This window comes from Polypterus senegalus, chromosome 1 (genome assembly GCF_016835505.1).
Source record: "Polypterus senegalus isolate Bchr_013 chromosome 1, ASM1683550v1, whole genome shotgun sequence".
NCBI lineage: Eukaryota > Metazoa > Chordata > Cladistia > Polypteriformes > Polypteridae > Polypterus > Polypterus senegalus.
Window position 1 is genome coordinate 65,197,515 of NC_053154.1, and position 21,266 is coordinate 65,218,780.

Sequence of the window (21,266 nt, forward strand, 5' to 3'; positions counted from 1 at the left end):
TTTTTCTTCAACCCGGAGGCATGTCATTCCTGTTGTCCATGTGACTTGGACGTACTTCCGGGGTACAAGGCAAATACTCTTTGTTCCTCCCTGCAGCGTCCTCTAGCGGCCCCCATGGTATCCAGCAGGGCTGTAGAGGAAAACTCCAATGTCCATAATTCCATGCTGGCATTCGGGGCACCTCCATGCTGCAGGGTGGGCTCCACCTGGCGGCGTGTGGGTATTGGCCGGGATGAACGGCCAGCCATATATCACAGTACTTTCCCCCCAGCGAAGAATCATGATTATGAGCGGCCAGCCCCACGAGGGATGTCTTCCTTCAGGAGGATATTCCAGTCGGACCGTCATCATTCCCTGTAGTAGTCCCTGGAGAACCTAGGGGGAACATCATAATAGTGAGACACTTTATCCCCCATTCTCCAAGGATAGTTTCGGCAGACATGGCCCAGCCATCAGCAATTATAGCACTGCCTCCTTCCTCCTACTAATCTCCCTCTGCGGAACTGAAAACAGTTAGGAAATGCTGGCTCCGCCCCTTTCCCCGCTGAGGAGAATTCCAGTGCCGCCCTTGAGCTCTCAGCTCCCTTTTCTATTTTGTTAGGAGACCGTGGTTCCTCTTTTGGGATCTCCTTCTTAATCTTGGGTTTGTTCACAGTTTGGGTCTCTCTATTAATTAAAGAGAGCCCTTTTACTGTCTGAAACCCTTTTGATTTATAAATGACCGGTGGCGGTGTCTTTGGAACCATATCGCTCCGGGAGCCAGCACTATCCAGCTGCCCCGGCTTGATCGATCCTTCCGCCACCCACTCGGTCAAAGTTTCTGACTCCGTTGTAGGGCTCACAGAGGATTGGCACCCGTTACTGATCAATTGCAGGCCCGGTTAACTCTGCGTCTCTCTGTTATGTAAGGTATGGGTCTTGCTTACCTGTACCGTCGAATTAATCAATGCGGGAGGCTCTCGACCAAATCGCCACAGGTACTCCTCCACCTTTTTTATTGGTACTTCGGCCGTCACTCCCAGGTCGCCGACTATCTTCTTTATTGTGGTTAGCATGTGTAAAATATCTCATACGGGCTTGATCACTTTCCCAAGTTCCCGCACGTCTAAACAGTTAATTATTTCGGCCGGAGGTAGGCTTACTTCCTCCTTCTGCTTACTTACCATCCGGGAGCCAATGAGCACGTCCGCTGTCGGCACATGCTGTGATGGGTCTCGCGGAGGCTTCTGGGAATTGGAGTTTTTATCGGAGGACTGCGCCGCCATCTTTGGCTGACTGTGATCTGCCTGTGTCAAATTGTCAGCGGATCGATCAGCCATTTCCTGGCCCTCCTTACCTTTTCTTGGGGTGAGCGGTGCTTCGCTCACCTCCCCCTTTCCCTTTGGAATGTCCGAGTTCATTTTTTCCAGGGCACAGCTGTAAGCAGTAGGACACGGACCTCCTCCTTCCCGCAATGCTTCAGATTGGGTCACGTGTCCCTCGCCGGCAGCCGACATGTGGAAGTCCTTCTGGCTCGTCTGCTGGACCGAGAACATAGCTCCCTTGTTGGGTTTTTTGTCTGCATCCCGCAGGACCTCCGGATGATCTTCCTTGAGGTATGTGCATGGAACAAAATGGGTTATTTTAAAAATGTTGTTAACTGAATCCCCGGCACATACCTCGTGGTAGTCATCCTTCTCCGGAGGCCTTTCCCGACTCGTGTAGCCAAGTAAAGAGGCAGATACTCTTTGTTCCTCCCTGCAGTGTCCTCTAGCGGCCCCCATGGTATCCAGCAGGGCTGTAGAGGAAACTCCGATGTCCATAATTCCCTGCTGGCATTCAGGGCACCTCCATGCTGCAGGGAGGGCTGCACCTGGCGGCGTGGGGGTATTGGCCAGGATGAATGGCCAGCCATATATCACAATAGATAGATAGATAGATACTTTATTAATTCCAAAGGGGAAATTCACATACTCCAGCAGCAGTATACTGATAAAAACAATATTAATGAAATACTGATAAAAATTCAGTGCAAGTTAAAAAATGCAGGGTGAAGAGTGCAAGGCAGGTATAACAGACAATAACATTGTATAATGTTAACGTTTACCTACCCGGGTGGAATTGAAGAGTTGCATAGTGTGGGGGAGGAACGATCTCCTCAGTCTGTCAGTGGAGCAGAACAGTGACAGCAGCCTGTCGCTGAAGCTGCTCCTCTGTCTGGAGATGATACTGTTCAGTGGATGCAGTGGATTCTCCATGATTGACAGGAGCCTGCTGAGTGCCCGTCGCTCTGCCAGAGATGTCAACTGTCTGCCTTTCTCACCAGTTTGTCTAGGCGTGAGGCATCCCTCTTCTTTATGCTTTGATTAGTTTCCAATACTCCTCTTCCTGCCCACTCCTGATGCAGCCCACGATAGCAGTGTCTTCTGCAAACTTTTGCACATGGCAGAACTCTGAGTTGTATTGGAAGTCCGATGTATATAGGCTGAACAGGACTGGAGAAAGCACAGTCCCGTGCGGTGCTCCTGTGCTGCTGACCACAATGTCAGATCTGCAATTCCCAAGGCACACATACTGAGGTCTGTTTGCAAGACAGGTATGAATCTACTCCCATCTCTGTCAGCTTGTCCCTAAGGAGCAGAGGTTGGATGGTGTTGAAGACGCTAAAGAAGTCCAGAAAAATAATTCTTACTGCACCAGTGCCTCTTTCCAATTGGGAGAGGGATCAGTGTAGCATATGCTGTAGATGATGGCATCCTTCTTTCATGCTGTTATTCCGCAGCTTTTGCTCCAGCTTTCTCCTGTAATGCTCCTTCGCTGCCCTGAGCTGGACTCAGAGTTCCTTCTGCACGTGCTTGAGCTCATGCTGATCAACGCATTTAAAAGCCTTCTTCTGGATCAAAAGGCCCTTGATGTCACTTGTAATCCATGGCTTGTTGTTAGCATAGCAGCGTACTGTTCTTACTGGAACTACAATGTCCATACAGAAGTTGATTTAGTCAGTAGTGCAGTCAACAACCTAGTGCAGTCAACAACCTCCTCAATGTTCTCACTATGTGACCCTTGCAGAAAATCCCAGTCTGTAGTTCCAAAGCAGTCTCTCAGAGCCTGCTCTGCCTCAGGGGACCACTTCCTGAATGAGTGTGTGATTGTGGGTTGCTCCCTCACTCTTGGTTTGTAGTGAGGCTGAAGCAGAACCAGGTTATCATCTGCTTTCCCAAGTGCAGGCAGTGGGGTGGCGCTGTATGCGTCTTTAACGTTTGTATACAGTAGGTCAATAGTCCTATTTCCCCGGGTGTTACAATCCACATACTGGGAGAAGGCAGGTAATGTTTTGTCCAGTGTCACATAGTTCAAATTTCCAGCGGGTTGTTCACTGAATGCTAGCAACTGCCATACAGACGCTTCTGGGCAGTCGTGGCTTTGTGTCGAGAGAGGTAAACAAGGGTAGTGTAGTGTTCTCTAGATCGAAGTAGCGACACACTTAGAATAACGTTTCAAAGCTGTTTATTTTGAACCATGTTTAACCAACTCTTCACACAGTGTGCCTTCTAAACCACACCCCACCCCCCAGCAGTCATACATCTCAAAAGACGCAGACGATAGCAATCAACACCCGAACATAAAGCAATGGACAAAAGCATCATTGAACAATAATATACAACAGGTAGCACGCGGGTTGTTCACTGAATGCTAGCAACTGCCGTACTGATGCTCGTGGGCAGTCATGGCTTTGTCTCGAGAGAGAGGTAAACAAGGGTAGCATGTGAGTCCTATTCCAAACAAAGGTCGTATACCAAGCAAAATGTTTCGTGTCCAAACAGGACGTATACCAAGTTGGACTTATTCCAAAGTGGACGTATACCAAGATATCACTGTATTTCTGTCTCTGTCCGCTCTAACTGTGCTAAAACCGGGTAGCTCCACGTTAGCATCTGGGATAGTAGTTATTAGCCACGTTTCACAAAAACACAACAAACTGTATTCTCTGTAGGTCCTGACATTTTTCACCAGCGCAGCCAGTTCGTCGATCTTATTTGGTAGTGAGTTCACATTTCCCAGGATCATAGAAGGCACCAAAGGCTTGTATCGCCACTTCCTCGTTAGCCGCTTAGCCTTTAGCTTAGTGCCGGCTCTGCTGCCACAATACCGCCTTCTTACCTCGTCAGGTAAATAGGGAACCACACCGGCACAGGCGTTTGTTCTCAGTGCTAGAAGTTGACTACCTGAATAGCCGAGTTTCTTCGTGTAAAAATTCATGTCCAAGTAGTAAAAAGTGTCCAGGAAACGAGTACGCATAAAAGAAAGTGGTAGAAGTGATCAGAGCGATAGAGAAAAAGATAGAAAGATAAAGAAGATAACGTCGTACACAGAGCTGCTGGAAAGGCTGCCGCTCACGGCGGCACCTAGGTTCTCCTTAAGAACCTGAGGGTAAATATTATCTGGTCCTGGAGATTTGTTTGATTTCAGCCTATTTAATCTGAGCAGCACTTCTCCCTCTACAATTTGCAAATCAATCAGTACCACCTTATTAGTCCCATTTACTGGTGGGAGGTTAGCCACTTCCTTACTTGTGAAAACCTCAGAAAAATTATTATTTAGAGCATCCTCTATTTCACTGTATGCATTTTTTAATTTCCCTTTACTTTTCCTGATGCACTTTACCTCCTCCTTGACCTCCTTTTTGTTACTTCTAAAATATATTGAAAGAATCTTTTTGAGTCGTCTTTCATCTTATCTGATATATTCCTCTCTAAATTTCTTTTAGCCTCCCTAATATCCTTATTTGTTGCCCTTATATGTTCTCATATGCCATACAAATCACATTGGAATTGTTAAGTTTTATATGGCTTATACAGCTGTTTTTTCCTTTGCAGCTTCTTTTTTAACTCTTTATTAAACCACTGCAGAGTTTTGTGTTTTTTTTATTTCCTATTCATTCCAAATTTAAATGTAAAACATTTTTAAACCACTGCTCCTTGGCTTTCCGCACACTTAAAAGCTTATCCCAGTCCATCCTCCTTAGACATTGCCACATTTGCACAGGATTTGCCCTACCAACGTTAAACTTATTAGTTTTTAGTATTTGCATCCACATTCTTACAAAACACTGAGAATTAATGTTACTATCACTTGACACTAGTGGTTCAATCACATCTACATCCTCAATTCTATCCTGATTATTACAAAGTAAACTACATCTAGACAGGCTTCACCCCACATTGTTGCTTTAACATACTGAGTTAAAAAAACAGTCACTGATTACTTCTAAAACCTTCTGCCCTTGTGCTCTGCTATTTGAAAGTTTAGACCAGTTAATATTTTAGTTGCTAAAGCCCACCATCTCTGTAATAGCCCAGTGTAAATTTGCCTTTTTAATATTACTAAAACGATGTGTGTTAAAATTACTGACTGCTTTGGGTGGTATATAACACATTTCTAAAATAAGGCCTCTTATACCTAATGCTTTCCAGGCGAAGCCACTTGTCCTCATTAAGATGGGGTTCATCATCGAACCGAGTAGGACTTTCGTTTAAATTCTGTTTGCATAAACAGCAATCCAACCTCCTTCTCTGTTCTACCTGTCCTTCATAAAAATGTGTATCCCTCTATGTTATACTCATCCCCATCATTGTTTTTAGCCAGGTTTCTGTTATTGCTATAATATCATAACTATTTTCTGATGGGGTTCATCATCGAACCGAGTAGGACTTTCGTTTAAATTCTGTTTGCATAAACAGCAATCCAACCTCCTTCTCTGTTCTACCTGTCCTTCATAAAAATGTGTATCCCTCTATGTTATACTCATCCCCATCATTGTTTTTAGCCAGGTTTCTGTTATTGCTATAATATCATAACTATTTTCTGTTACATACAACTTTAACCCACTTGTTTTATTTTTGAAGCATTAAGGCAAGCTAATGTGTTACTCCTTTTACTTTTATATTTAAATGTTGGGTTAGAGTTTACATTGCTATATATTTTTATTTTTTATTTATTTTGTTACTTCTGTTAATGTAAAGACATTCTCATATATCACATTCAACTGCCTGCTCCACTAATGCTGAGGTTTTCGTGACTTTTCTTAGTTTAGATGTGCCAGCTCATTTCTTTATGCAACTTTTTTGTTATTGCTGATCATCAGCGGAATTATGGGGGAGTCACCTTTGTCTTCAATTGTGTGGTTTGTTACTATATTTAGCTGTACAGTCACTGGTGAAAACTAAGTTCAGTCAAAGGCTGAAGAAGCTTTCCTGTGGTTTATTTATTTGAAATCTGTGTGGTCCATCTTTTATTGCTTGACTTTATCTCTTGTGATTTGCCTGTTATGAACTTACATACCCCCATATCGCAAAAGTCATTAATTAAAAGTTAGTCTTCTTGTTAGTAAATAACATACCAGTATAAATACTCCTCCAATAATATTATTTAAAGATATTGTGAAGGGCCTTGAGGGAGAGTGTCAACCTATGATCTGTAAATTTGATGAGTAAACTGGAATGGGTCTATGTACGCAAGAGAAAATAGTCAGTATGAATCAATAGAAACCTTTCATATCACTTCACATCAGTGTAATAGTAGTCATTCGGGCATGTTGTCTTGAATTACTTGGCAGCTTAATTTTATTTTTGCACATAGGTGCAACAGACTGTGAAAGAATGAAAATACAAACAGAAGTATTGGATGATCTGCAAAGCGTTTTAAAGTTTGGAGCTAATCTTTTTCTAGGGTATCTGATTTGGGTTTTACATTCTTAAAGAACATCACATTCGCTATATGGTAATTCAAACCTCCTTCTCCAAGAATTCATATAGCACCTGAGTATGTATTGTTCAGTTCCATGTAACATTGATTAAACAACAGTCCAATTTTTGAGTTTGATGCAAATAGTATGTTATAGCATTGTGCCAAAAAACACATTTTGAAAGCCCTCTGGTCTTTGTTTAGAATTGGTACCTGTTTTGCATTCACATCATTGATATATTCATCCATCTATCCATTCATTTTCTAAACCCGCTTATCCAGAGAAGTGTTGCAGAGCCTAGCCCAGCAAGCATCAGCCGCAAAGCAGGAACAAACTCTGGACAGGGTACTAGTTTATCACACTAGCACCAAATTAGCCTCTCTTGTCCACCTAAGCTGAATTTCTTTGGGCTATAGGAGGAATCTGGATCAAATGAAGGAAACCCATGTGGACACAGAGAGAACAGGCAAGCTCCGTGCAGAGACAGCAGTGCTACTACTACTGTGCTACCCCTCATTGATATATTGAAATATGTAATTTACTGGCTATGTCATAGGTTCTCTTTCTGTGTGTTCTCAACCCAGTTTTCACTACCAGTATGTGTTGTGCAGCAGGCCAGGCGTTACAGGGTATCATCTTGTTCCCTTCCTTAGGCCTTGCTTCCATGCAATTTGACTCTTAACTGCAAGCTTTACATTATTCAGGTCATTTGGCCATATAATGATGGTGTGAATGGCCATCTATCCTATATAACTGTAATCCATTTCATGATCACAGTAGCCTATTGTAGCATCTTTGAGTGCAAGGAAGGAGCCATCCTTTGACTGAACACTGGTACACTGTGAATTAAATGTCATATGTTTCACATGTTACCTTCAAAGCCAAGCTGTTTGCAAAATAAATCCAAATGAACTTTCAGAAAATAATGTTCTGACAGTCCCATAAACCTATTCAGAACTGGGATGCCAGAGCCTTTCCCAGCAGTAGTGAGTGCAAGGCAGGAACCAAAAGTAGACAGGGTATCCATTGCAGACCCACCTTAGCACACACTCACACAGGGTCAATTTATAATTACCAACATTCACATCTTTGGTATGTGGCAGAAAACATGGAGTATCTGAAGACAAAGTATAGGTAAATGCCATAAAGAAAATATCTGGAATTGTGCTGAACAATTTTTTAACCATACATTAATATATATCATTTCAAATGTCAGTAGTATTTCTTCGTTGAACACAGTTTTAGCTTTACTGAGTGAGTTGGGGGATTCTTTATTTCCATGGCTTCAGCCGTTAAAGTTCATCAAGTACTTTGTAAGAACTGCAGTCTTCATGCTTGTACATATGAGTGCACAGATGTAGGTATGTATACTGTATGAATGTGCCCTGTGATAGACTAATGTCTTGGCCATTTGAGATGTTGGAATAGGCACAGGTCCTATAGCTCTGAGCTGGGTTAATTTGGTTTGGTAATGAGTGTATTGATAGATGGATGGAGTTTGCCAACCCCACTTCCTTTAAAAGAATGGAGTCTGATATGTATACATAACCAGGTGTGTAAAAATATTACTGTTCATAACCCAAATATTACTGTTCATAACCCATGCATTTACCTCATATAGTCTTCCTTGCCAGTTTTAGTTGTATTGATTTCTTTTATTTGCAGGACTACCCTCCATGCTTATGTAGTACTTACTCGATAAACCACTGGGAGTCACTGTCCAACAGATTACCTAGCTGGACATTAACCACATCCACTTTCAGAAATCTTACCTCCGTCTTTGATCTAAGTGTGTACATTTTGTATCTTATGAAACATGCTTTTTAAAAAATGTCCAGCAGAGCCTCTGTACAGCTCATAATAGGATGCAGAACCATTTTAAAGTTTCCAGTCAACCTAACCAACCCAGCATGAATGTCTTCAGGATATGGGAGGAAACCCAGAATAATGGATCCAGGTACAGGAAGAATGGGCAAGAGCCACCCAGGCAGTGGCCAGATCAGGATTCGAGTCCGAGTTTCTGGCAGCAATACTATCTGTTCAATCACCGAGTCACTCAGATTGAAGGGCTGCAGGGCATTTAGTTTCTTACTTAAATTTAAAATCATGCATTAAGCATATCTGTTGATAAAGACAGCGTATGCTATAGTGTTCTTGCTTGAGTTGTTTTAACTTATATAAGGGCCACACCAATTGAAGTGATTCACATTTCTTCACTCCTGCTTAATAGTAAACAAAAACTTGTAAATGCAGTATAAAGAAACTCTCTGGATTCTAAAGATGTACATTCATGATAGTTTAAGGTTCTTGGTTCTATTAGTTTTGTAAAATGATTGGAAATTTATCAGAAATCCTTACTTTTTGAACACATTTCAGGGAGTTGTGTGCATAGTTTAAAAACTGTTACTGAAGTTAGACAGGAAGTAGGGTCTTTTGCTAATGAGTTCCAGCCAGTCTTTAAACAGAATGCAGAAGCAGTCCCTCTGATTAATGGATCCTTTTGTGAGGAGCACGAAAGCAGTAGTTTAGATTTACTTACTTTTTAGAAGGAGAAAAGTCACCTAAGCAAAGCTAAGTTTAAACTTATTTAAAGACTTCAGTTTTATTGTGAACAGCTTTTTGAAAAAATCCAGCTGGCATGATTTATTTTCAAAGACGGCAGTATGATATTAGAGCTTGTCACTTAACGTTGTGTTCTGCACTAAAAAACAGATGCTCAGTGGCACGGATCAGACAGCACTTTGAGCTGCTCGTTTATACAGTTGGTTTTTTTCGTCAGGAGGTCGTCTGGAGCAAGCTTAAAGTAAAAAGTAAATTTAAAAAATCCACAGAGTAAACTGGATCCTGCATCTGTGCTGCTGCAATCATGAAAGCTGTGGACTTGCATTGTATCTTCTTCCAAAAAGTCTTCCCCTAAAACTTTGATGAAAGTCAAGGCAGCTATGGGCCTAAAGAATGGAGAATAGTATTGATTTTTACAAGCACTTTACTTGGCTGAAAAGGGTAAGTGTAAGGATATATGCTGAATTGTTCTTATTATTATATTTTGAAGTAAATCCAGTAATGATTAACAAAAAATAGATTGTTGTAGATTTTTGTTCTTGTTGTTTTTCCATTTATCCAAATGCTATATAAATGAAAAGTCTATAATGACGGTTTCATTTAATGTAGTTTCTTCCTCATGGTGTGTATTTCTTTGTATTGCTTGAAAAACTCAAATGCCCTTAAAAGTACAGAATTTTTTGCTGATTATTGTGATCCTAAGTGCCACCGTAAAATAGTAATAAATGTATGCACATCAGCCATCCAGGCTCGTTCTGGTTAGGAGTGATTAGGTGTTTAAGGAGTAATAATCAGTCTTTAACTTTCTGATTGTAATAGAAATTGCCCCCATTTCATGTGAAAAATAAGTCCGTAAAATACAGGAATTGTTTAACAGTATGGCATAGTTTGAAATAATTATGGCAATGGCACAATAATAAAAGCTTAGTAGTATTGATATGGTTATTAGTTTAAAAATTTAGGGTTACTCAGTTGTGAAATTATGCATATGTGTAAATTGTGCTTTTCTTTCCCCTACTGTTGCTGTTTTGTAGTTTCCTCATTATCTCCTCTAAAAGTAAGGTTATGTTTGTAAATCTTTAAATATTATACAAGAAGACTGATTTTTTTGATAATTTATTTCATTGCATCCTTTCACCCTGCTACTCCCTTCCCCCACACCCCTTGGAGTTGATAAGTATTTTTTTCTCCAGAAAAAATGTAAAAAGATTGACTGAAAACTTTGATATGTTGTCTGTTGTAGTTTCATTTTTAGTCAGTTTGTTAATTTTCTCATTTGTAATACTAAGTATGTTGAGAAATGTCATGTTCAAGGAATAAATGCTGCGATATTACAGGTAAAGTGGGCTGCTATCAAAATACTTGATCATCCAGTTAATTATGTTTCTAATTCTGCATGTCCCGCTTTTCTGAAGCTTATGAGCTTTGACCAGTTTGCAGATGAAGCACTTATTTTATATAACTGTAGTGTACTGTTTTAGAGCTCACATCTTTTGTTATTGTTATCCATTGTCAGATTTTGATTTATTAATTGTGGTATTTTCATAGTACCATTTAATAAAATATTTTTTAGCAATAATTACATGTAATTACACTTAATTGATTACAGATTGATCAAGATCAGCACATAGTTCTATGTTATTAATCTTTTACATATTAATGATTTTAATTTCATTTTTGTAATGTATACCTTAGTAATTTAATGCATTTCACCCTACAGATACTTTTTACTTATATTTAAGTATATGAAGTTGTAAATTAACTAATCAAAAAGTAATGAACCATTTACTGAAAACTAGCATTCAGACCTATATTGTATAACAAGAAAAAATATTCTGAAAATTTTTTATTTAACAGCCTTTGTTACGATTGCAGAAGTGTTCATTTCTCAGTGTAACAATGTAAGAATTGTATTACCATTAAAATTAGTTATTAAACTTAAGAAAGGCGATGCTAAGTGCTTATAAATCTCAGAATTTGCAGGTATTATTTAGTTCTAAGTACAGTATGTGTTATATTGGACTAATGAACTGTTCACTGTATGTGTGAAATGTGAATGTTCCCCCTGTGTCTGTGTGGACTTCCTTCAAATACATTCATGTATATATCCTGCTTGTGGTTTGTGTGGCAGATTAATTGTGTGGTTAATGTAAATTGGCTATTGTGAGTAAAAGAATGGTTGTGCCCTAGCAACTCATCCAGGATTGGTTTCCAGCCTTGTGCCAAATGTTGCCCAAATAATTAGTTTGAAGATGGATGGATAGATATTTAGGTGTACTACTGGGGTAAAAAATGTACTGTGTAGCTCTAAATGGGAAAACACTAAAAAGGATCATATTTAATGATTTTGTTCACTTATAATTTTCTCTCCATTGTCTGTTATAATCCATAAGCCTTGAACTTCCTGGCTGAAGTCATTACAACAGTGACTTAATTTTAAGGGCTTCACAGTAAACTGAATTGTATTTTATGTATATTCTGCAATGCTAAAACAGTTTGAAAATTATTCATTCACACTTTTGTTCATCCAGCCAGACGAAAAAAGCAGAGGTTTTGTTTTTTTTTGTTTTTTTTTTTTGTTACTGTCTACATGGAAAGATAGTGTGGTTTTCTGAAGTTGTTCTGGAATAGAGACATTGAGCTCTATAAGCAAAAAGAACATCACATTAAAGCAGAGGTTTCCTGCATTAAAGATATTCTCTACAAAGTGTAGAGACCTTAAAGGGTTAAGGGAAATTCCAATTCTACAGCTTGCCTGATAGGAGAAAGAGGCCTCTGGTGCTTCATGTTTTTTTCATTTATGACCATAGAGGGATTCATGGCACACAGACTAAGATGTGCATTGTCATCTTTCATTATGTGCTTGTCTATTGGGAATTTGTAGATATTTATGCTGTGTTCCCTCCCACTGCTAAATTTTTGGTATCTAGACAATTCCCATAAACTAAAAGTTTATTCTACCTGATTGTTCTAAAAACACCAACCTGCAACAAACATTAACAGTAAACTACAAGCTGTCAGTCAAACCAGTTTCCAGGTCAGAAACTAGTTTCTGTGTTAAATAGAACTTCTTGTTTAATTAGTTTGCTAATTTCAAATTTTTGATGTAAGAACTACTTTTGTAGCATAGATAAAATGTGATGCATTTCTGTCATAACATTTTGTACATATGAATATATAAAGTATGTTGTATTTCAGTTTCATCATCTCCTGGGCAAGAGCTTGTTTCTTAATTTTGCAAGTTATCAGTGTACAAACAGTGTTGCATAGTGTATAACAAGCAGTCTCAAGTGCTTAATTAGCATTAGAGTCTTTAAAAACATACTTTAAAAGAAGTGCCGCAAGAAACTTTCAAGAGATCCATTCTTCATGAATATAAGATAAACATTGTATCTCTGGGAGTGGTGTGCTGTAAATTAAAAATGACATGTGTTGGGTAACCTGAACTAGACAATACAGAAAATAGATGCAGTAGTGGATGTGTAAGGATACAGGTTTTACCAACTGTTATAGAAATAGTGCAAGTTTATAAACAAAGTAAAATATACATTACCTAATAACAAATGAAACAATTTGTCATTCAACCCACAACTTATTTTTTATTTTTTAAAATTACTTTCTACAGAAATAATTTTACTTGTCAATACAGTTCAATAACATTATTTACATGCTGACAGGGTCCTCCCTGCGTGGAGTTTGCATGTTCTCCCGGTTTCCTCCCACAATCCAACGACATGCAGGTTAGGTGGATTGGCGATTCTAAATTGGCCCTAGTGTGTGCTTGGTGTGTGGGTGTGTTTGTGTGTGTCCTGCGGTGGGTTGGCACCCTGCCCAGGATTGGTTCCTGCCTTGTGCCCTGTGTTGGCTGGGATTGGCTCCAGCAGACCCCCGTGACCCTGTATTCGGATTCAGCGGGTTAGAAAATGGATGGATTGATGGACATGCTGACAGAATGAAGGACATCTGCTTTCTATTCAAATGCAACAAGTGTCAAAATGGTACTGAAAATATCATATTTAATTAGAAAACGCTTGCCCTTTTACAGATATCTTTTTCCCATTTTTTGAATGTAGAATTTAGTTTTCCAATGAATTCCTTTATAATTAAAGCAAAATGAAACTGTACAACTCTAAATTTCATATACAGGGGGTCCTTGGGTTACAACGTTTCGACATACAACGTTTCAAGTTTATAATGCTCACTCCCATAAAAACTTAAAAAAATTGAGACATGAGAAGGAATAAAGGTAAGGATTTTTTTACACTCATTTTTTCTGTTACTACAGTACAGTGTACAGTACAGTATATTTATGTCCTTTTCTTTTTTTCTCAGGCTTAGATTTTATGTTTTTATGTTCTAGATTATGATTTTGCAAATGTGTTAAGATAGGTAAGTGACTTAGGCTAGAGTGTGTTTCAACTTACACCAAAATTCGGGTTACATCACTGTTGTAGGAACGGAACTGTGTCGTAACTCGAGGACCCCCTGTAGTATGCAATTTTTGTAGCAGTCATGTAGTTAGTTGCTGTTCTAGTTAATCTTTTTCTATGTAAATCATCAATTCATTGAACCAACATAATCCAATTTAGAATGTGGAAGATTGAACCTAAACTGCTAGTTAATGGCTATAATGTCTCATGCTCAGATAAACACACATACATCAAGCTTCCTTAATGTCATTAGTTAAACTAGTATGCACATCTTTGGAATTTGGAAACAAACATTAGCCTTCTTGATCTCTAAACACTCAATTTGCATGAATTTAATTTTAATTAATTAATTTAATTATGATGTCCCTTCACCGTATTGGTGACTGATGATAAAGTACTGCTTTGTTAACCGTGCTACCCCGTCTGTAACTTGTTAAGAGTAACAAGAGTAGGATGTTGATCTTCATACAGGGAACCATAAACGCATAGAATACATTACCATGTAGTGTGGTAGACAATAGGCAGGGACCTTGAAAAACTAGACTGTGATATTACTTGTGTTTGGGCGGCAGTTAAATAAATATTGTTGGGAAGAATGGCCTATTCTTGCCTAAATATTTCTAATGTTCTTTCATTGTGTGATGACATTTTTAGTCCTTCAGTGGAATAAATTTGTAAAAGTAACAAAGTAAATATGCCATCATAATTTAATTACCAATTAAGATAAAACACAAATTGGACATCTGTGGTTTGAATACAAATGCAAAAGAAATGACAGAAACAAAGATAGCCTGTAAAAGAAAACCTTACTTTTCTAAAGAACAACTTGTTCTTCTGTCCATTATAACTGCAACAATAAACCAAAATGAGGTGAAATAGAGAAGAGAATAAGTGCTTACACATCACAACCTAATTTTTTTAAGTACAAACACTACCTGAACAACTTTGTGGCAGTTTGTAAACAGTATATATATTGCATTTATAGAACTATGAATAATTGTAAGATCTCTTCACTCTCTCCACACTTTCTTTCCGCTTCTTCCTGTAACCGGTTACAATACAGAAAGTGTCACTACCAAAGTAAAGCTAACTTTAGCCTGAGTACACATGTGTGTGTGGGTGTGTGTGTGTGTGTGTGTGTGTGTGTGTGTGTGTATGTATGTATGTTCACCTTGAGATGGGCTGGTGCCTGCACTGGATAAATAGGTTTAGAAAATAAATGGATGGATGGAATTTTCCTACAAATAAATGCTGATTGTAAATAAAAAAATGAGAATAACTTCTTATTATCAACTTACCTTGTACAAAAGAAATAGACATAGAAGTTTACAGAACCAAGGCTTAGAACACAAGTAGTCCAAAATACTGTAGTAACGTGATTCTGAAAATGATTAAGAAAAATGTTGTTTCAATGTAAAAATTTCTAATTAATATCTGCCCTTCTGACACCGGTGTATGTCTAGCTTCTGTAATGTTTAGTACATGTAAATGACACTCTATTTTCTGTATTGTTCTTATGCTGTAACTGTACCAATATGAGAAATAAACAGAGAAAACATCTACATTCTACAAATGGGCTGACCATTTGCTTGTAAGATGAAAGAGCCTTGCATTTATTATGAATGTGTATAATTCTTTTGTGATAGCTGTCATGGTAAAGGAGTAGCAATAATCTTTTTGAAGTGTGATAAAATGTGGTTTATCTTAGGTTTCATAATTTTACCAAGCCTATATTGACCTTGCAGTGACAAGTGTCATTTCTAATCTGCCTCTGCCTGTGGTACATTCCATCATTTGTGCCTAATAATGTATGATCTTAACTGACAGCAGCAATTCCCCTTTGCCTCAAATAAAAACTGCTGACAAGCTTAACTAATTTCTAATGATAATGAGTTGTCAGTTCAGTTTCTTCCAAAACATAGAGTAATATGACATTTTTGGATCAGTGATCCTTAACAACTAAAGCTTATTAAATTCTATGTATAAGCAAAATCCTCCAAATTTACAGTTTTTATGTATAGTAGGTAACATCTTCATATGTAGTATTTCTGTCAAAAATGAAATGGAGAGAACAAATGTTTGTTTTTTTTTTAACTGCAAAGTGATCTGTCCATAGGCTATTAACATTTTTCAGTTTTGAATGACACATTTTGATAAATTGAGTGTGCATTAAGTGATAAAATTAATTTGCAGTAAATACAGGAGAACTTCATTGTGCAGGTTATTTAAGAGTAATTACTGAGAAATTCTGCAGTGATGTTAAATGTTTTCAAATGCACATTTTGTAAAGCATTTTTGATCAAAATACTGTATTACTTAGGTTATTTTTTATTACATAATGCAAAGGTGTGCCAGCTAGCAATAGGTTTTAGGGGCAAGTATACAAGCATCATGGCACAGGGCAGAAAACCCCCTTCGTGACAAGAAAATAGAAACTATGTATGTCAATGTAGGTGGGTAGGTCCTACAGAAGACCCTTTCATCTGTTCTTCTTCAGAAGTTCATCAGGTAGGGGCACTAGTTCAAGAAAGATAGAGGTATAGCCTGGGAGGAAACTTGTAATGTTCAACCAGCAGAGCAGTGGATAGATAAACATGCAGAATGATTGTCCCTATCCTTAGAGTGAGAGGTAAACTAAGGAAGACTGGTGGAAAGTTTCAAGATTTATAATAAATAAGCCATAAGTCACTGAAGAACCCGGGGGGGTTTCAGGAAAGTTATGTGAGGGATAGAATGCACATACTCCTGCTGGTAAAAAAAGTGCATGCAAATGAAAATGCGCTTTTACAAAGACCTCTTTAAAGATTGGCTATGATGGACAGACAAAAGCTGGGATTGGCCAGTTAGACTGTGTCCTTAATTTCAAACAGATGACCAGTTAATAAATGTCGTCTGGTGATAATAGGAGTGGAGCTGCAGAGTGAGTGTGGTTTAGTAATTTTGTGAGAATTCCTAGTATATCGAGCAGAATCACTGATTATTTGGTTCTTTGGATCTTTTTCTGCATTTTGGGTCTTGTATTGTTTTTGTGCTTATTTTTCAATTTTTGATTTTTATGACTGTTTTTTTGTCGTCCTGAACTGGGTTGTTTGAAGGAGGAAGAAGTTTTTGGTTTTGTTTGCTTGTTTTTCTATACCTTTTTTTGAGTCACTGTAAATAATATACTGTATTGTCTGTTTTTGATTTTTACATGTCATTGCAATAGACTCTGTTTTTTAATGATCGTGTGGCACTGAAGTCATTTTTAGGTACTTGATGAAATTGAAAGGAAACTGCCATTTTACATTTTTTTTGGATCTGTGTCTCAATTTGCTCTACCACTGATCTGTTTATATACAGTACATCTACAGATGCCCGGAGTCTGAGTGCATGTTGCCACACATGGCATTTCAGGGCCCAGTAGATAAAAGAAGGTCAAACCCCTGATCCTAGAAGTTATTCATGTCCCTACATTGATGAATTAAAGGCCAGAAGTCCGCATGACCGTCACCATCACATTCTTCCATGAGAACCCTGAATACATTGAGGACTCATTAAGGTCATTTATGTTAGGTAGAATGCCTAGAGGGGGTGGGTGGTCTTACGGCCTTGGAACCCCTGCAGATTTTATTTTTTTCTCCAGCCGTCTGGAGTTTTTTTTGTTGTTTTGTTTTTTCTGTCCTTCCTGGCCATCGGACCTTACTTTTATTCAATGTTAATTAGTGTTCCCCAATTTTAATTTTTATTTATTTTGTCTTTTTTTTCTTTCTTCATCATGTAAAGCACTTTGAGCTACATTGTTTGCATGAAAATGTGCTATATAAATAAATGTTGTTGTTGTTCAGGGACATGTCTGCAAAGTGTAATTTACTGTAAATTTACAGCAGTCTGAAGCAAGAAGACTTGAGTCTATAGCCTAGGGGACAGCTCACTTGTAGAAGTTATATGAGCCCTGGTGGAGTAGCATTTGTTTATCATTGGCTTATTTGCTTATTGGTGCTGTGAGCAAGTAATGCTTTTCTGTCTTTATGCACAAAAATAAAGGCACAGTTTGTTTTTCTTGTGTGTTTGTGTGTGTGTGTGTGTGTGTGTGTGTGCTTTTTGTTTTTTTAATTATGGAACACTTGACATTTTCCCAGGATAGAGAAAATTCACAAGCATGTCCCCTCCAGTTACTTTATTTCCATACATACTGCCTCTACTGTCAAAATACAAGCACCTAATCACAAAAATTTGCATTTTTTATAAATTATCATCATGATTGTCAGCATTTAGATAGCAAATACCAATATCATTGTTCAATTTGATAGTGGCAAAGTGAATTAAGATTTGAGCCATTAAAAGTGTACTTCATTATGCAACAAGCAAAACACGCAGATCGCCAGCAGCAGAAAGTCAGCAGATGATCCGACCGCTTCTCCTTAGCACGCATTCAGCCATCCTAAATTTACAACACGAGCGGCAGAGACACGAAGTGGCAAAAGGACAGCTGCTGTACAGGCTTTGAAAAGATTGGGCAGTGAGACAAGCAGAACAGGCAGCTCGCCAGCACCAGACAGACAGCAGATGATCTGACGGCATCTCCGTAGTGTGCGTTTAGCTGCACCCCCTTCACAACACGAGCAGCGTTATACATCCTGCGAGAAAGAGATGTAACCATGCCCGGGGACGGAATTAAAGGACAAGTATTGTTTTTACAAAAGTTTAAAAGTAAAAGTGAAAATAATGCATATGTAACAATTACCATTAAAATAACAATGTCTTTAAATTGTATATCAGGTAAACCAAACCTGGGCATGGGCGAGCGAAGTGAGCAGGGGACAGTGTGTGTGTATGTGTATATACACATAGTGTGTATGTGTATATATATATATATGTATATATATATATATATATACACATATATATATATATATATACACACATATATATATATATATATATATACACACATATATATATATACACACATATATATATATATACACACATATATATATACTATATATATACTGTATATATATATATATATACTTATACTGAGTGGGAGATGACAGGCCCTTGGTGTTGCAGTACATGCAGTATTGTGGAGAACTGGGATGTCCCCTTGGTAGTCATACCCTGATGTGCCACTGTGGCTTTCGTGTAAGTACCAATGACAGATTTTGATAAAAATAGTATACTGTCTATATACAGTAAATATATGTGTGATATATACTGTATATGTATATACTGTGTGTGTGTATATACTGTATGCAGTGTGTGTATATATATATAGTATTATTTTTAAAACATTACTATTTACATTTTTTTCAACTCAGACACCGGATGTCAGCATTTTGCTTTCTATTCTGAACACAGCACAACACTATTTATGAATCACTGTATTTTTAAATGTTTCTTTGGAAAACCCTAAATTAATGTAGTTGAATTAGGTTAGTAGTTCAATGTTCATTATACCTCTGGGTAATTAATTGATGTTTGACCCACTTAAATGACAGGCCCTCTTTTGTTCCCTAGAAAAGCTTTGGAGCGGGATCTTCCTTGAGTCACATTTTCATCTTTTATTTCTAAATCTAATGTTCTATTGTGAACTTTAACAAGTTTTTTTTCTATATCTGAAAGATTTTCACAGGCTATAATAATCAGTTCTATTACTAATATTTTCTTCTCCTATCTTCTTCACATAAACATTATATTAAGATGTGTCAGTTATTGCTCCTTTATTGGAATCTGATAATATTTTGGCAATTGTTAGATTATGTTATTTACAGCAGCCAAAGCAATATAAGCACCACCCTCCCCACCTCCCCTTATCATAGCTGTGCAAATACTTCACAGGATTAGGACATACAGCATTGTTAAAGGGATTTGAGAAACTGCCTGCCTGCCACAAAAGATTCACTGAATGACAGAATTCTGTTACATTTTAATTCCTGCTATCATTATTTTCATTACAGTGTGTACTATTCTTTTTGCTGATATGTTTCTTTTTCATGCAATTTTCATCTTTACATATCTTGAGGAAATTATTTAAAATTATTCTTTCTTGCAGTCTTTCTGATTTGTCTTGGCTGTAACCATTTAGAAATTCCTGTTTTGTTTTCCTTCCCAGGTACATCTTCGCTCACCTGTAAACAATGAAACCTACCAAGAGCGACTGTCACGTTTAGAAGGGGATAAGGAGTCACTGGTACTGCAGGTACATATTTATTTATTTAATCTCTGTTATTTTTACAGTTACTAAATAACTATTCTTTTTTTGTTAACCAGAACTAGTATTATACCTGTTTTACAATATTATACTAAATTGTGTTTAACAGTTATTTATAATTTTTGATTTTTAACTTTTTAACAAATAACTAAGTAAAATGTGTTTTTCAGATTTTTGTGTTTTTAAGCTTGTAATCATGGTACTGCATTTTTAAGTCATTGAACAATCTCATTACAACTTCAAAATACTGCAGAATTATATTTTTATCCTAATATTCTGTGAACTTGTTTAATTAAAATACCTTTACAGAAAACAAAAGGCCTCAGCCTCGAAGAAACCGAGTCTTGCGCTTCACTCATTCACGTTTCAGCTTGCTGAGTCTGGAAAGCCTCCAGCAACAAAAGCACTAGCAGTTCAGTCAGGTGCCAGTACATGCCTTTTATACACAAAAGCACATTCTTTCACCACTTGGAAAGCCACAGGCGATAGGTGAAAGTTTCTGTGCCTTAGTTACAGGTGAGGTGATTGGTTGCAGCTTCTGGAGAGAAGGCTGACTTCCTTGTTTTGACTCTTCTCAGGAATAGCTGTGCATGCATAAAAGAGCGATGATGTGTAAAAACCTTAGATCTGCTCATTACTATTAAAAGGAACATTGATGAATTGAAAGCACCTGAAAAATGCAGGCTCAGTATAACCACAGGCAGTGTTGTTTGTGGCTGTTCTGTTTGCATATTTATATGACAGTCAGGAAAGAGTGAATTGTTACTTTAAAGAAAGAAAGGAAAACTTTGTATGCATACTTGTAGAGCAGAGTTTAACATGGTTGTCCCACATTTTAGTAGTCATTACTTTCAAAGATTATGATGTTTCTGGAATTACCACAGCAGGGTTTTGCCAGATTACACATTTTAAATATTTGAGGATAGCAGTGCTGACGGGCGGAGTTCTTCAGACGTGTCACAACGTTTCTTAAGGACTTTGTTTGTCTGGCAGGTTAGTGTATTAACCGACCAGGTAGAGGCTCAAGGAGAGAAGATAAGAGACTTGGAGAGCTCTCTGGAGGAACACCACCACAAGCTTAACTCAACAGAAGAAATGCTCCAACAGGTAAAAAATTCCTCTTTTTGAAGTTTATAGCTACATTTATATTATGCTTAAGATATGCAAGTTTTTTAATAATGTGTAATGTTTAGTCTGTTTTTTTGTGCAAGGAATTACCATTTTGGCAGCTGTAACCTGTCATATCTTGATTGAAAGTTTAAGTCCTAGTTTTTTTATTTTTTACTAAATGTCTTTAAGTTAAAAAAGCACAGTATTATACAATTTTATAGAATTCTTGTCTGTATGTAAAGCAAGT

The 21,266-nt window shown here is 37.8% G+C and overlaps 1 protein-coding gene across 10 annotated transcripts in view; it reads left to right on the forward strand.

Moving 5' to 3' along the window:
• The window catches only part of ppfibp2b (PPFIA binding protein 2b), a 291,180-nt gene that overhangs the window by 150,961 nt on the left and 118,953 nt on the right, over positions 1–21,266 (forward strand). For all 10 annotated transcript variants that reach the window (XM_039749799.1, XM_039749816.1, XM_039749800.1 and 7 more), the window contains 2 exons: positions 19,811–19,897; positions 20,903–21,016. In XM_039749799.1, the coding sequence (XP_039605733.1) occupies positions 19,811–19,897; positions 20,903–21,016 (201 nt within the window). The remainder of the gene's footprint in view (positions 1–19,810; positions 19,898–20,902; positions 21,017–21,266) is intronic.